This window comes from Nerophis lumbriciformis, linkage group LG18 (assembly GCF_033978685.3).
Source record: "Nerophis lumbriciformis linkage group LG18, RoL_Nlum_v2.1, whole genome shotgun sequence".
NCBI lineage: Eukaryota > Metazoa > Chordata > Actinopteri > Syngnathiformes > Syngnathidae > Nerophis > Nerophis lumbriciformis.
The window spans coordinates 14,435,109-14,453,287 of record NC_084565.2 but is presented as its reverse complement, the minus strand read 5'-3'; the positions used below and the strand labels follow the sequence as shown (position 1 = coordinate 14,453,287).

Here is an 18,179-nt window from a genome sequence, read left to right as displayed (position 1 = left end):
CCTGGAATCATATGTTTTTATTATTAAACTGTAATACTCAATGGTGTCACATACTCCTCTCTTCAGATGCACTGTTGAAGTTTCTAAATCCCACCCCTGGGCCATCTACCACATCTACCGCTGCTGCCTCCACTTCAGCAGTACAACCCACCAGTTTTGCAGCAGCAAAACATACAGCCATCTCTTCACTTGATGAGAGATTTCAGAGCCTTGGAGAGGTGAATGACAAGTTTGGAGTACTCCTCAATTTCCACAACTTACAAAAAGAAGAGCTGCTACAGCCCTGAGTACTACTCTGACCCATGACAGCCAGCTGGACATTAATGGCACAGAACTTGCAATGGAAATGCAGAATTTCCCACCATTGCCATCAAAGAACATGACAAACATGGAACTCTTGACCTTCCTGCATGAGAAGAAGCTGGCAGAAATGTACCCCAACATGTGGGTTGCTCTGAAAATCTCTATTAAAAAGCACAAATAGAGAACTCTGTAGGATCCCCTTTTTTTGTAATATAGTTGTTAAAGTCATACTGGTTTGATATCTTGTTTTGTGCAGTGCCTTATTTATATTGTATTTTTAATTTATTTTATGCAACTTGTTGACACGTTTTATTTTGTGTTTATGTATGTAAAAAATATTGTATTTCATATATTCATTTTTTATTTTTTGTATTCATTTATTTATTCATATTTTTTTTTTAATCTTGTTAACTATTCTGATTGTTAATTTGCTTTCTTTAAGTAAAAAAAAAGGTCAAAGACAAAGCTATTCGCTTTCTTGTGAGTATATACACTTCACTGCCGATGTGGGGGGGCGCCACCTAAAATCTTGCCTAGGGCGCCAGATTGGTTAGGGCCGGGCCTGGTTTAAGCATTAGACACCTTTTTACCTGCACACTGCCTCCCGCTGTTTCCGACATCTACAAAGCAATTAGCTACCGGCTGCCACCTACTGATATGGAAGAGTATTACACGGTTACTCTGCCGAGCTCTAGACAGCACCGACACATCATTTGCAGACTATAATCAGGGTGCCGAAAAGGGGGGGTAAAGGAGACGGATTCTAGGGGCCCATGATGGAGGGGGGCCCAGAGAGGCCCCTAATGATGATGAAATTATAATACAGAAAATTAATGATACTGTGTTGGGGGCCCTGTAAAGATTCTTTTCATGGGGCCCAAAATCCCTAGCGGCGCCCCTGACTATAATTACTGGTTTGCAAAATATATTTTTAACCCAAATAAGTGAAATTAGATCATCTCTCACGGCACACCAGACTGTATCTCACGGCACACTAGTGTGCCGCGGCACAGTGGTTGAAAAACACTGCTCTACTGTTCGCTCGTGTTTCCATATCTGAGTTATTGTGCAGAAATAATTAACAAAAGTACGCTTCATTCACTAACAGTTACAAAAAACGTAATGTTGGATATCGAGAATAGAATAGAAAATAATACTTTATTTTTGTCATTGTAAAAGAATACAAGATTTTGTTGGGTGACTCTCTGTCAACAGCAGCTGAAGATACAACACACAAAGATTAAAAACAAAAATTAAAAACATTCGCAGCTTTAAAATCTAATAACTGTCAGACTAAAAATAATTGTCCTTAATCGTCCTTGGGGTGGTATAGCTCAGTTGGTAGAGGGGCCGTGCCAGCAACTTGAGGGTTCCAGGTTCGAGCCCCGCTTCTGCCATCCTAGTCACTGCTGTTGTGTCCTTGGGCAAGACACTTTACCCACCTGCTCCCAGTGCCACCCACACTGGTTTATATGTAATTTAGATATTGGGTTTCACTATGTAAAGCGCTTTGAATCACTAGAGAAAAGCGCTATATAAATACAATTCACTTTATGAGTCCATGCATTTTGTATGTCAGTTAATGTTAGGAGAGTGTATGTGGGACAAGGGATACGGTAGCAGGAGGGTCGGGGGTGGCAATGGCGTTATGGAGGCCACAGCCTTGGGGAAGAAGCTGTTGTTGAGTCTATTTGTCCGAGTTGTATCTTTCCCGAGGGCAGAGGTCTAAACATGTGATAGCCAGGGTGTGTTGTGTCTCTGCTTATGCTCCTGGCTTTCCCTTCAAAGTACACGTCTGGCAGTGCAATGCAAGACATCAAGAACATTCAAAACCTTTATTTATTGAATCAAAAATATTGAAATTCAGTGAATTGGCACATTTGCAAACAGCTAATGAGAAACTGGAAATAGGTGATGTTTACAATACGACAAGCGGTAAAACTATTCTTCCTTACTAAACAGTCCCATGTGTGATGTGTTTTCATGTATATGTGCTATTGTAATATAATCAAGCTAGCATTGTTAGCATTAGCTAATACACGTTTACAAGTGTCTGTGTTAGTATTATTAACTTACAAGGGCATTCTTTTTGCATTGTTTCAGTTTTAATAAATTAATCAAAACGTCACTGTGGAGTTAATTAGCGGATTGCAGGGCTAGCTTCCGCAGCTAGTGGGTCCATGATGATGACTTCTGTTTTGTTTGATCAGCCGTTTTATTGCTGTTTGGAAAAAATTGGTATGTCATCAAACATTTACAAAATCTTTCATACTGGTATATATCTGCGGCGTATAGTCCGGTGCGTCTAATACAGGGGTGCTCATTACGTCGATCGCGAGCTACCGGTCGATCTCGGAGGGTGTGTCAGTCGATCACCAGCCAGGCATTAAAAAAATAGTCCTAAAAATGAGCGATCATAAATCTTCACTATGACGTCACTTTCGTCACTTGATTGACATTCACGGCACTCGAGGGTCTTCTGAGAAGACGCTGGCTGCTGCCAGCTCATTAAAATTACCGACTGGAAGGCGAGAAACACTTTATTTCAACAGACTCTGGCGCCGTACCTGTCGTCAAAACTCCAAAGACCGACTGCACAGTTGCACAGTTGCGCTAACAAAATAGGAGTCTCAGAAAGCTGGCGTGCACAAGCTAGCAAGCTACGGAGTTTGCCGACAATGTATTTCTTGTAAAGTGTATACAAAGGAGTACGGAAGCTGGACAAATAAGATGCCAAAAACCAACCACTTTCATGTGGTATTGGACAGAAAGGAGGACTTTTTTTCTCCTCCATTCGAAAATGCGGACCTTATCAGCACCACTGTCTGATTCCTATCAATGCAAGTCATCAGAATCAGGTAATACACCAACTTATATTCTTGTCTTCATGAAAGAAAGGAATCTATATGTGTTAAACATGCTTGTATTATCTTTAAACACCTTTAACTTATTAACAATATTAACTATATGTGTTAAACATGCTTGTATTATCTTTAAACACCTTTAACTTATTAACAATATTAACTATATGTGTTAAACATGCTTGTATTATCTTTAAACACCTTTAACTTATTAACAATATTAACTATGTGTATTAAACATTCTTGTATTATCATTAAACACCTTTAATTTTTTAACAATATTAACTATGTGTTAAACATGCTTGAATTATCATTAAACACCTTTAACTTGTTAACAATATTAACTATATGTATTAAACATGCTTGTATTATCATTAAGCACCTTTAATTTTTTAACAATATTAACTATATGTGTTAAACATGCTTGCATTATCTTTAAACACCTTTTACTTGTTAACAATATTAACTATATGTATTAAACATACTTGTATTACCATTAAACACCTTTAATTTTTTAACAATATTAACTATATGTGTTAAACATGCTTGCATTATCATTAAACACCTTTAACTTGTTAACAAAAACATATATTTCATTAATAAGTAAATGTAAATTATATATATGAATGAGGTAGATCCCCACGACTTGATCAATTGAAAAGTAGCTCGCCTGCAGAAAAAGTGTGAGCACCCCTGGTCTAATACATGTAGAAAATATGTATTTCTTCTAAAATTTGGTGTGAGCGGCTTGAATACCCCGGCGCTGTACAGTATAGCCCAGAATTTAAGGTGTTCTGTAATTGAAGTTAAAACAACCAGCATCACAAAATGGATTGTTCTCAACTTAGATTTATTTCTTCAAGCCACAGTATAATAAATACATGACGCACAATTATACATTGTAAATAAATTGTCAATATAATTGTGTTGATTAATAAAATCAAACTATGTGTTCATTTTTATATTAAAAATTATATTTCATTTGATCATCCAAGAAAAGAGATGCATCTTTCAAATGTGGCATTTATCATTGTTTACACATGTTTGGCTCTAAAATGGGACAGAGAAGAGAGGCTGAGTCATGCTGGCGTAGGTGATAGTGGAAGGTGCGGGAGGCCAGTTAGCCTGCTCCTGCAGGTCCAGAGCCAGACGCTTGTATTTACTCTTCGGGGGACGGTTATTCTGACAGTTGATCCAGGAGAGGAAGGCCGGGCCACAACTACATGCATTCACCATCTGAGATCATGTTCAGGGTGATTGAAGAACACAAGATGTGACATACACATTGTCAGTTAGTTTGCTGTAATCATCTGAAGTTTCTAGGATTGTAAGGACACAATATTAGCTACACTTGAACACTCCCATGCAAAATAATGTGTCAACAATTGTCTTTATAAAAAAATATCAATTTCATTTAAGGCTTTAGCATGGTGTAGAGCTTTTGCCATTTGAATTTAGATTTGAATTTCCGGTACCTGGGAATCAATTCTGGTACTTAACGGTATCAATTTTCGGGATTTTCTGTGTGGAATATTGTGTTAAAAATGTTGATATATTCAATGATAAAGTCACTTCTTTTTTTTTAACTTTAACAATTCGCTGTTTATGATCACTGTGCTGTCCAGTTATTTTATCTTGTTTCCTTACACTTCTGTGTATCATTTGCAAGTATTATATGGTAGACTTTGCGTTCAATTGCAATTTGATGCCTAGTCAGGCAGTAGTATTTGCATTTTCGCTTGTTGCACCCTAAAAAGTGTGTATACTGCATACTTGCCAACCTTGAGACCTCCGATTTCGGGAGGTGGGGCGGGGGTGTGGTTGGGGGGGCGTGGTTAAGAGGGGGGGGAGTATATTTACAGCTAGAATTCACCAAGTCAAGTATTTCATATATATATATATATATATATATATAAGAAATACTTGACTTTCAGTGAATTCTAGCTATATGTATATATATATATATATATATATACAGGTAAAAGCCAGTAAATTAGAATATTTTGAAAAACTTGATTTATTTCAGTAATTGCATTCAAAAGGTGTAACTTGTACATTATATTTATTCATTGCACACAGACTGATGCATTCAAATGTTTATTTCATTTAATTTTGATGATTTGAAGTGGCAACAAATGAAAATCCAAAATTCCGTGTGTCACAAAATTAGAATATTACTTAAGGCTAATACAAAAAAGGGATTTTTAGAAATGTTGGCCAACTGAAAAGTATGAAAATGAAAAATATGAGCATGTACAATACTCAATACTTGGTTGGAGCTCCTTTTGCCTCAATTACTGCGTTAATGCGGCGTGGCATGGAGTCGATGAGTTTCTGGCACTGCTCAGGTGTTATGAGAGCCCAGGTTGCTCTGATAGTGGCCTTCAACTCTTCTGCATTTTTGGGTCTGGCATTCTGCATCTTCCTTTTCACAATACCCCACATATTTTCTATGGGGCTAAGGTCAGGGGAGTTGGCGGGCCAATTTAGAACAGAAATACCATGGTCCGTAAACCAGGCACGGGTAGATTTTGCGCTGTGTGCAGGCGCCAAGTCCTGTTGAGTTGAGTTGAGTTTGAGTTTATTTCGAACATGCAAGTATACAACATGATACATCACAATCTCCAGTTTCTCTTTTCAACATGTTCGAAAAGGAGTAGGAAGAAGCAGAGCTTATTTAATCCTACCCCTATTCTTTTACATAACAGTTGCTAAAACTTTTGTTCACTTCCTGTTCTCAATTTATTCACAATGTACTCCATAAGTAATCACAATAAAATAAGTAAATAAATAATAATTGGTGAAGTAAGTTACATTTCATATGTTGAAATAAGTAAGATTATTTTGTGAGTGAAAGAATGAAAGAATGGATGAGTTAAATAAATTCAGAATGTTTATCATGGTTCTTCTTCTTTGTACTTTGTAAACACTTTAAGTTTGAAGAGTTTCTTGAAGTGGATCATATTAGTACATTGTTTGATTGCTTTGCTTAATCCATTCCATAATTTAATTCCACATACTGATATACTGAAGGTCTTAAGTGTTGTACGTGCATACAAATGTTTTAAATTACATTTCTCCCTAAGATTATATTTCTCCTCTTTTTTTGAGAAGAATTGTTGTATATTCTTGGGTAGCAGGTTATAGTTTGCTTTGTGTATAATTTTAGCTGTTTGCAAATTCACTATGTCGTAGAATTTCAGAATCTTTGATTCAATAAATAAAGGATTTGTGTGTTCTCTATATCCAACATTATGTATTATTCTAACTGATCTTTTTTGTAACACCGTTAATGAATGAAGTGTACTTTTGTAATTATTTCCCCATATTTCTGCACAATAACTCAGATATGGTAACACTAGTGAGCAGTAGAGAATATGAAGTGATTTTTTGTCTAGAACATGTTTTGCTTTATTCATTATTGACGTGTTTCTTGCTACTTTATGTTGTATATTTTTTACGTGAGATTTCCAGTTCAATTTATCATCAATCATTATACCTAGAAATTTGGTTTCATTTACTCTTTCAATTTCTATTCCGTCTATTTGTATTTGTGTTTGACTTTCTCTTCTACTGTTACCAAATAGCATTATTTTAGTTTTACTGAGATTCAACGATAGTCTGTTTTTGTCAAACCATCTTTTTAATTTGTGAATTTCTTCTGTTATTATTTGTAGTATCTTCTGTGTGTTCTCTCCTGAACAAAACGCTGTTGTATCATCCGCAAATAATACTAACTTTAAATCTTTTGTAACTTTACAAATGTCATTTATATATAGATTGAATAATTTAGGTCCTAGTATTGATCCCTGAGGTACACCACAGGATATATTTAACGTTGTAGAGGTGTGTTCGCTTACCTTCACGTATTGTTTCCTGTTCATTAGATAACTTCTTATCCAGTTTAAGACTAACCCTCTGATGCCATATCGTTCTAGTTTTTTGATTAAAATATTGTGATTAATTGTGTCAAATGCTTTAGTTAGATCCATAAAAACTGCTGCCGCACATTTTTTATTATCTATAGCATTGGTAATTTCTTCTGTAATTTCAATTAAAGCCATCGAAGTTGAAACATTAGCTCTGTATCCATATTGATTTTCTTCGAGTATTCTATTTTTATTTATGAAACTCTTTAATCTGTTATTGAACAGTTTTTCAGTGATTTTAGAAAATTGTGGAAGTAAGGAAACAGGTCTATAGTTTGTAAATTGATGTTTGTCGCCAGTCTTGTAAATTGGTGCAACTTTAGCTATTTTCATTTTGTTTGGAAATATACCTGTTTGAAATGATAGGTTACTAATATACATTAATGGTCCTGAGATCTCTTCAATAACCATTTTTATCGTTTCCATATCAATTTCATTACAATCAGTTGAAGTCTTGGATTTACATTTTTTCACGATTGTAACTATTTCCTCCTGTGTCACATTACTGAGGAACATGGAGTTGGGATTTCGCTCTATGGTATCATTATAGTCCTCAATTGAAACTGGGTCTGGAATCATTTCTTCCAATTTTGGTCCAATATTTACAAAATAATTATTGAAACTTTCAACTACTTCCTTTATGTTGTCATTTTTTTTATTTCCGTCTAAGAAGTATTGAGGGTAGTCCCTCTTAGTGCCATTTTTAATAATGCTATTGAGGATGCCCCATGTTGCTCTCATATTAGTTTTGTTCTTGTCCAATAATTCACTGTAATATTCTTTTCTACATAATCGTAGTATGTATGTTAACTTGTTTATATACTTTTTGTACTTAATTTCTGCCTCTGTAGTTCTTTGTGCTATAAATTTCCTATATAGTGTATTCTTCTTCTTACAAGCATTTTTTAATCCTTTTGTCATCCATGGTTGATTATTCTTTCTCTGCTTATTACTGAGTTGTATCCATGGACAATGTTTGTTATAAAGTATTATGAACTTGTTTAAGAAATGTTCATATGCTTCATCAACCTCATTTTCATTGTACACATTGTCCCAATATTGCTTTTGTAGCTCAATTTTGAAAGCAATCATCCTCTTCTCTGTGCACAGTCTTCGAAATGTCCTTTTGTCTTCTATGTTCTTCTTGTAGTTTCCATCATATATTGTAAAAACTGGCAGATGATCACTAACATCGGTTATAAGTAGACCACTTGTAGTGTTATTATCAAAATCATTGGTAAAAATATTATCAATAAGCGTGGCACAGTGTCCTGTAATTCTGCTTGGCTTTGTGATTTTAGGATATAAACTGATGCTGTACATTGTATCAATGAAGTCATCAATAGACTTTTGCTTGTTAGGGTTCAATAAGTCAATATTAAAGTCACCACATAAGAAAATTATTCTATGCCCATTGTCCATGTAAGTAGCCTTGATCCATTCTTCAAATGTTTCTATACTTGACTTAGGTGATCTATATATACAACTGATGAATATGTTTTTGCTTTTTTCCTGACATATTTCAATTGTTATACATTCTAGGATATTATCTATAGCAAATGACATGTTTTTTACCACTTTGTAGTTCAGGTTCTTCATCACGTACACAGCTACTCCTCCTCCATTTTTGTTGTTTCTGTTGATGTAGTTTAGTTCATATCCATCCAGATCAAAATCTATTCCTTTTTTATCATCAATCCATGTTTCCGTGACAGCAATCACTTTGAAGGGTTCGTTGATGTGTTCCAAAAAGTTCTTAATATTGTTGTAGTTTGCATACAGGCTTCTGCTATTAAAATGAATAATTGACAATTTGTAATCACATTTAATGTTGCTGTTATATTGATCATCCGTATAATAAAAACAATTATTACTGAAGTGGGAGAAAAAATTTGTATCTGGATCTATATCATTTTCCAAATCCTGGTTTTTGTGATCTTTGTTGCAGAAATTTTTTAGTTCCATGTTTTCTTGTTCAACAATCTTTGATGTTGTTTCAATAATCTCTATAAGTGTAGGTGGATGCAATTCTGAATCTAGGTCCTCTTGTTTAGTCGTCCCTTGGAACATAGTAGTGTTGATGCTGAATTTAGGTGCTTGTTTTCTGTCAGAGTCCATTATCATCGTTGTTGTGGAAGCTGTGTAGACTTTAAAAATTGTCCAGGTCCTTGATGTCATAGACAGCAAGTACTCTTGCTTCTGGACCTCCATTCAGCTTGATGTAGATTTTACAGTTGGCGCTCCAAGTTCCCTGGATTTTTCCCTGCTTTCTCAAGTCGCGTGCTTTCTTGGCGATTCCAGCATTACGTTTTGTGAGATGCTCATTCATGTACACATTTGTTCCCTTCAGCTTCTTTCCCTGTCTCAGCAATGCCATTTTAGATTTTCTGTTTACAAGTTTCACGAGCACGACTGGAGTGGCGTTGTTGTTTCTTCCATTCAGTGGGATGCATGTTTCGATGGTATTAATGTCAATTTCAATTTCTTTTCATTGCAGAAAGTTGACCACTTGCTGTTCTGCTGAGACCATATCCATTTCATCTGGTTCACCTTCATTATTCACAGCTTTCGCATAGGATCTTGGTTTAATTCGGTGCCCTGTCACGATGATATCATTCATCCGTTTATCCTGATCCATTCCATCTATGATATTCTTCAGCATGTTGTTGTCTTCTTGAAGGATCTTTATTTGTTTGCCCATTTCAGTGGCTTCATTATTTCTGATGGTTTTGTGAGATTGCAGACTTTCTATACATTGCTGCAGACTTTTCACATCTCGTCTGTGTTCTTCTTTCATTTCTTTCATTTCTTTTTCCATCCCTCTAGTTCCATTCTTCTTTCATTTCTTCTTTAAATTCATGGAATAGTTTTTGTAGTATCTCTTGTTGATTCCCATCATGTCCTGTATCCAGCCTCAAATCTTGTTCAGTCTTTCCTTTACCTTTTGGCATCGCGGCAGTCGATGACGTCAGTGCCTCTTATGTCTTAACGGCAGTTACTTCTTTAGCAACTTGCGGTACTTTTAACTTGTTTTTTCAACAATTTCGTACCTTGCGCAGTTCAGAGATCAATTTTGGGTGTCAGCCTGTCAACTTATATCACTCTGCGACGTCGGAATCACTTTAAAACAGCTGTAAACTCGCCGTAGCTTTTGGTTGCCAGGCAACCGCTTTGAACTGCGGCAAGGCGCCGTTGGCTTGAGGCTAACGGCTCTTCCAACTCGCCTTATTTCAGCGTATCTGTGCCTCTCAACTGACCAATATCAGATCGAAGATGCCAGGTGACTCTCCTGTGGCTGTGATCACAAATCAGTGATCAAAATCTTCAGACTTAACAAAAACTCCGGTAGCAGAAGCGGAGCGTTTTTCTTTTTTGGGAACTTGAAATCTCCATCTCCATAGAGCAGGTCAGCAGCAGGAAGCATGAAGTGCTCTAAAACTTGCTGGTAGACGGCTGCGTTGACCCTGGATCTCAGGAAACAGAGTGGACCGACACCAGCAGATGACATGGCACCCCAAACCATCACTGATGGTGGAAACTTTACACTAGACTTCAGGCAACGTGGATCCTGTGCCTCTCCTGTCTTCCTCCAGACTCTGGGACCTCGATTTCCAAAGGAAATGCAAAATTTGCTTTCGTCAGAAAACATGACTTTGGACCACTCAGCAGCAGTCCAGCTGGTGTCGGTCCACTCTGTTTCCTGAGATCCAGGGTCAACGCAGCCGTCTACCAGCAAGTTTTAGAGCACTTCATGCTTCCTGCTGCTGACCTGCTCTATGGAGATGGAGATTTCAAGTTCCAACAGGACTTGGCGCCTGCACACAGCGCAAAATCTACCCGTGCCTGGTTTACGGACCATGGTATTTCTGTTCTAAATTGGCCCGCCAACTCCCCTGACCTTAGCCCCATATAAAATCTGTGGGGTATTGTGAAAAGGAAGATGCAGAATGCCAGACCCAAAAACGCAGAAGAGTTGAAGGCCACTATCAGAGCAACCTGGGCTCTCATAACACCTGAGCAGTGCCAGAAACTCATCGACTCCATGCCACGCCGCATTAACGCAGTAAATGAGGCAAAAGGAGCTCCAACCAAGTATTGAGTATTGTACATGCTCATATTTTTCATTTTCATACTTTTCAGTTGGCCAACATTTCTAAAAATCCCTTTTTTGTATTAGCCTTACACAATATTCTAATTTTGTGACACACGGAATTTTGGATTTTCATTTGTTGCCACTTCAAATCATCAAAATTAAATGAAATAAACATTTGAATGCATCAGTCTGTGTGCAATGAATAAATATAATGTACAAGTTACATCTTTTGAATGCAATTACTGAAATAAACCAAGTTTTTCAAAATATTCTAATTTACTGGCTTTTACCTGTATATATATATATATATATATATATATATATATATATATATATATATATATATATATATATATATATATATACAAATAAGAGAAATACTTGAATTTCAGTGTTCATTTATTTACACATATACACACACATAACACTCATCTACTCATTGTTGAGTTAAGGGTTGAATTGTCCATCCTTGTTCTATTCTCTGTCACTATTTTTTCTAACCATGCTGAACACCCTCTCTGATGATGCATTCTGCTTCGTCTCCTTGTTGTGTGCGCAGTTGTGCACTGCATTCTCTAAAAGCCGTAGATGTTATTGTCACATATGCATGTACAGTAGATGGCAGTATTGTCCTGTTTAAGAGTGTCACAACATTGCTGTTTACAGCAGACGAACTGCTTTACGGTAGACGAAAACATGACTGCTGTAGTTGTGTGTTGTTGCCGCGCTGGGAGGACGTTAATGAAACTGCCTAACAATAAACCCACATAAGAAACCAAGAACTCGCCCTCGATCATTCTACAGTTATAACGTGATTGGGCAGGCACACTGTTTATATTGTGGGAAAGCGGACGTGAAAACAGGCTGTCGACACGTCACTCAGGTCTGCCTGAATTTCGGGAGATTTTCGGGAGAAAATTTGTCCCGGGAGGTTTTCGGGAGAGGCGCTGAATTTCGGGAGTCTCCCGGAAAATCCGGGAGGGTTGGCAAGTATGGTATACTGTAAGTATTTATTACACACCAGCTGTTTGTAAGATGCAAGGAAAACGTCACTTTTTTTCTTTATGATTTTTTACTTAAACCTCAAACCCAAGTTGGGAGGCTGAATATTCTGGTGGCTCTGCGTCTCAGGATGTATATCCATCCATCCATTTTCTACCGCTTGTTGCGGTGGTGGGGGAGGGGGTATTTCATCCCATAATTCCGAACTGATATCAGACCCTACCCGTGTTTTTTGTGCGTTCCATAAATGTGACGCTTGGTGCATGTCATAGTTACGACGGTCAGCTGGATAAAAAAAAATATCGATAGTTGTATGATTTGTCCAAAATCTTAACGATCCTCCTGGATCGGCCCAATTAGGAACCAGTACCAAACAATACCGGTACTCGGTATAAATCCCTAAGTGCATAAAAGAGAAAAAGCGAATGAAAGTAGTCATCCTAAAATACTCAGTGGAGAAATTTACATTGTTTGTATGCGTGGTTCAAGCCACTCAAATGCCGCGACCATCATCAAGGATAAAGATGTTATATTTAAAACATGCGAAGGGATCTTTTAGTATGAAACGGACATTGATAACTAAGCAGAATATCTTAGGTACAAATCCCAATTTACACAAAAACCTACCTTACTTAATTTTTGGTTCAAACAGTCTCGTGTCAATATTGTAGATTCTTAAAACATTGATAAATAAATCTCAATCAGTGGTGGGTTTACTTAAAGGTGCTGTTTGCAACGTCCTCACGGTTACATTTTTCAAAGCCAAAAATATAACAAGAACACCGCCGGCTAGCTTATGTTACTATTAGTGGTTTAACGGAACACATTTGTTTGACAATTGTCTACTTTTTTCACAATTACAAAGTTTATGTAGAACATTTTTTACCAACCAGACTAAAATGATTGGTGTTTAGAGCCGTCAGAGCCAGGTCTCATCAACACTGTGTGCAGGGAGTGCGTGCACACACATAAAAGCAGTCCAAGAGAAGCAACGAAGAATTTACAATCACGGTGTTGTTAGGATAGAATATACCGTATTTTATAGACTATAAGGCACACTTAAAATCCTTTTTTCCTCAAAACTCGACAGTGCGCCTTATAACGGAATAATTCTGGTTTTACTTACCGACCTCGAAGCAATTTTATTTGCTACATGGTGTAATGATAAGTGCAGATGGCAGTCAGACATAAGATAGTGTAGACTGCAATATGAAGGCAATATGACTCAAGTACTCAACACCAACATTTTATATGTTCCATTGAAAATATAGAACATTACATCAACATCAAATATCCATCAAAATGTTTTAGTACGATTTTGGTAAGCTACGAAGCCGCACCACTTGATGGATGTGCTTCTGTGCTTCAACATACGAGTATTATTATAGTGTGTGTATAAGGTAAGACATTATCTGGCGTTCTGTTTCGCAATATTATGCAAAAGCAACTTTTCTTACCTTCTGGTACCTGCTGATCTGTATTTGGGGTCTGCATAAATCCTGAAAAATTGCACGCATCCGCCTTTGTAGTCAGTGGCGTAGTCGATAAGCTTCTTCTTTTTCTCTATCTTCTTGTTATGGGACATTTATCCTCCGCTGTTGCCATTTCTAATATAAAGTAATGTAAAGTTCTTACTTATATCTGTCAGTAAATTCACCATGAAAGAGCTAAAACACACCGGTGTAGTGAGTTTACATTATTCACCCAAGGAACTTTAGTTATTGAGAGCACATTTCGTTGTTGTTTCGTCGTTGTTGATGTTTCCGGATGAGGAGATGCTGATTGAAGTAAAGTCTGAATGTCATTAAAACAGTTAGCTCCATCTTATGACACTTCTTCCACTCCCGTCCTTGCACGCTACACCGCTACAACAAAGATGACGGGGAGAAGACGCTGCCGAAGGTGAGCCACGTACACAAGACCGCCCAAAAAACGGCGCATCCAGAAGCGACTGTCAGAAAACATAACCAAAGCAACATTTTGACCAAAGAACCACCATTACATGTTATGTAGACCACAAGGAAGTATTTTCAATTTAGAAAAAAAAAAATATAATATGACTCTTTAATGCGCCCTATAATCCGGTGCGCCTTATATATGAAATTTTTTTTTTTTTTTTAAATAGACCATTCATCGGCAGTGCGCCTTATAATTTGGTGCGCCGTATGGTCCGGAAAATACAGTACATTCATTTATTCAATAGCTAACACTTGCTATCCAAATTGCTACTATTAGCTAGCAACACCTAAAGCTAATGTTTTGCGTACGTATGCAATTAAGTCATTACGTTCAAGAAGCCGTAAATACTGTGTAAAATACATTTACACAGATGCCCCTTTAATGAAGTGTCTGGTGATTATATGTACAATCAGATAAAAGAGCAATGCAAGACGAGGAAAGAGCCTTTAAAGGCCTACTGAAATGCGATTTTCTTATTTAAACGGGGATAGCAGGTCCATTCTATGTGTCATACTTGATCATTTCGCGATATTGCCATATTTTTGCTGAAAGGATTTAGTAGATAACATCGACGATAAAGTTCGCAACTTTTGGTCGCTGATAAAAATGCCTTGCCTGTACCGGAAGTAGCAGACGATATGCGCGTGACGTCACAGGTTGTGGAGCTCCTCACATCTGCACATTGTTTACAATCATGGCCACCAGCAGCGAGAGCTATTCGGACCGAGAAAGCGACGATTTCCCCATTAATTTGAGCGAGGATGAAAGATTCGTGGATGAGGAAAGTGAGAGTGAAGGACTAGAGGGCAGTGGGAGCGATTCAGATAGGGAAGATGCTGTGAGAGGCGGGTGGGACCTGATATTCAGCTGGGAATGACTAAAACAGTAAATAAACACAAGACATATATATACTCTATTAGCCACAACACAACCAGGCTTATATTTAATATGCCACAAATTAATCCCGCATAACAAACACCTCCCCCCTCCCGTCCATATAACCCACCAATACAACTCAAACACCTGCTCAACACACTCAATCCCACAGCCCAAAGTACCGTTCACCTCCCCAAAGTTCATACAGCACATATATTTCCCCAAAGTCCCCAAAGTTACATACGTGACATGCACATAGCGGCATGCACGTACGGGCAAGCGATCAAATGTTTGGAAGCCGCAGCTGCATGCGTACTCACGGTACCGCGTCTGCGTAAAGTCCTCCTGGTAAGAGTCTCTGTTGTCCCAGTTCTCCACAGGCCAATGGTAAAGCTTGACTGTCATCTTTCGGGAATGTAAACAATGAAACACCGGCTGTGTTATCCGGCACAACAGTCAGGGGGTGCATTCTACGGCGGGGGTGCGTTATCCGGCACAACACCTGCCGCAATACACCGCTTCCCACCTACAGCTTTCTTCTTTGCTGTCTCCATTGTTCATTGAACAAATTGCTAAAGATTCATCAACACAGATGTCCAGAATACTGTGGAATTTTGCGATGAAAACAGACGACTTAATAGCTGGCCACCATGCTGTCCCAAAATGTCCTCTACAATCCGTGACGTCACGCGCAGGCGTCATCATACCGAGACGTTTTCAGCAGGATATTTCGCGCAAAATTTAAAATTGCACTTTAGTAAGCTAACCCGGCTGTATTGACATGTGTTGCAATGTTAAGATTTCATCATTGATATATAAACTATCAGACTGCGTGGTCGGTAGTAGTGGGTTTCAGTAGGCCTTTAAAGCTGGGAAAGAGAGGAATCAAAATCCCACCAACCTGTTCTGTTTTAGCAGCAGGTGTTTTGGTGGTCCGCTTTGCGCACATTTTGGCCTTAACAATCCTCCATAAGTTGTCATGGATCAAAATCTGTGATGAATTGAACATAGGAATCACTATAGGCTACTCCTGATTGAGGTGTAGCCAAACAAATGTAGATTAAAGATTAATTCCAAAATGATGATCATTACTGGGCAAGCAAACTGTAAATATATTTTTCAAAATAAAATGTGCTAAAACCATTCAAGGGGAGATTTGAGGATGCGAGCGTACCTCCAGTGTGACAGAGGAAACAACATGTCCCACAACCATGATGAGGATTGTAATGCGCCATTCATAGGGGATACACGAGATCTGAGGGAAGGAAGAGTGTCAGGTCAGGGATGGAAACAAGTTTTGTGCTTTAAAAGTCGACTTCTATTGTTCTATTATTATCTATCAAATCTATTATTGTTCATTTATGTCACACAACCTGTCAACCCTAGATATTTTCCCTGAATAAAACTACATTTATTCCCCTAAAACATTCAACCAAGCATTAAATTCTATGCAAGAAGATACTCACTTTTAAATGGTTGTCTACAGCGGGAAAGGGACACAGCAGGATGATCAAGAAAAAAGCATACAAAACAAAGCAGGACAAAACAAACGGCCCTGAAAGTCAAAATAGAGAAGTGAAGATGTTAATGAAACAAGAGTAAATATTATGGCACACATACAATATATCCAGTCAATAATAACAAAGTAGAATATACCTTTTTGGAAAAAAAAAATACTTAATGTATCTCTTTTATTGCTTGGATTTAGGGTCATGATTTACCACAACCTGGTGTGAAAATGTGCATCACACATACAATATCGTCCAAAAATTATTTAAGTTTAGGAGTTTAATTTAGACTAAGAGACAAATTATATGGGCTGTTTGCAACCTTGACACAGATGCCTAAGAGGGCGCAAATTTTCCAAATATGTTTTAAGCATTATATCGCGCCCACTTATAGCTTTTAGGACGTAATGACGTACGTACACGTGCTGATAAAGATTTGGATAATGGTTTATATACTTTATCACAGGGGTGCTCAATACGTCGATCGCGATCTACCAGTCGATCGCAAAGGTAGTATTGGTAGATCGCATTACATTTAAAAAAAAAAAAAAAAAAAAAAAAAAAAAAAAAAAAAAAAAAATCCCCAGAGTTCCTTAAGGCTCTGGATGCTGTGGGGCTGTCTTGGTTGACAAGACTCTGCAGCATCGCGTGGACATCGGGGGCGGCACCACTGGATTGGCAGACCGGGGTGGTGGTTCCTCTCTTTAAGAAGGGGAACCGGAGGGTGTGTTCTAACTATCGTGGGATCACACTCCTCAGCCTTCCCGGTAAGGTCTATTCAGGTGTACTGGAGAGGAGGCTACGCCGGATAGTCGAACCTTGGATTCAGGAGGAACAGTGTGGTTTCCGTCCTGGTCGTGGAACTGTGGACCAGCTCTATACTCTCGGCAGGGTCCTTGAGGGTGCATGGGAGTTTGCCCAACCAGTCTACATGTGTTTTGTGGACTTGGAGAAGGCATTCGACCGTGTCCCTCGGGAAGTCCTGTGGGGAGTGCTCAGAGAGTATGGGGTATCTGACTGTCTGATTGTGGCAGTCCGCTCCCTGTATGATCAGTGCCAGAGCTTGGTCCGCATTGCCGGCAGTAAGTTGGACACGTTTCCAGTGAGGGTTGGACTCCGCCAAGGCTGCCCTTTGTCACCGATTCTGTTTATAACTTTTATGGACAGAATTTCTAGGCGCAGTCAAGGCGTTGAGGGGATCTGGTTTGGTGGCTGCAGGATTAGGTCTCTGCTTTTTGCAGATGATGTGGTCCTGATGGCTTCATCTGGCCAGGATCTTCAGCTCTCACTGGATCGGTTCGCAGCTGAGTGTGAAGCGACTGGGATGAGAATCAGCACCTCCAAGTCCGAGTCCATGGTTCTCGCCCGGAAAAGGGTGGAGTGCCATCTCCGGGTTGGGGAGGAGATCTTTCCCCAAGTGGAGGAGTTCAAGTACCTCGGAGTCTTGTTCACGAGTGAGGGAAGAGTGGATTGTGAGATCGACAGGCGGATCGGTGCGGCGTCTTCAGTAATGCGGACGCTGTATCGATCCGTTGTGGTGAAGAAGGAGCTGAGCCGGAAGGCAAAGCTCTCAATTTACCGGTCGATCTACGTTCCCATCCTCACCTATGGTCATGAGCTTTGGGTTATGACCGAAAGGACAAGATCA

General features: G+C 38.5%; 1 protein-coding gene across 1 annotated transcript in view; it reads right to left on the bottom strand.

Moving 5' to 3' along the window:
• Nucleotides 1-4,033: 4,033 nt before the first annotated feature.
• LOC133617621 (polyamine-transporting ATPase 13A3-like) overlaps nucleotides 4,034-18,179 on the bottom strand; it is a 139,445-nt gene continuing 125,299 nt past the window's right edge. Inside the window, exons 30-33 of the mRNA XM_061977703.2 lie at nucleotides 16,490-16,578; nucleotides 16,198-16,278; nucleotides 15,925-16,014; nucleotides 4,034-4,400 (exon numbers count right to left, since the gene is read on the bottom strand). Coding sequence (XP_061833687.2) covers nucleotides 4,215-4,400; nucleotides 15,925-16,014; nucleotides 16,198-16,278; nucleotides 16,490-16,578 — 446 coding nt within the window. The 3' untranslated portion in view covers nucleotides 4,034-4,214. The remainder of the gene's footprint in view (nucleotides 4,401-15,924; nucleotides 16,015-16,197; nucleotides 16,279-16,489; nucleotides 16,579-18,179) is intronic.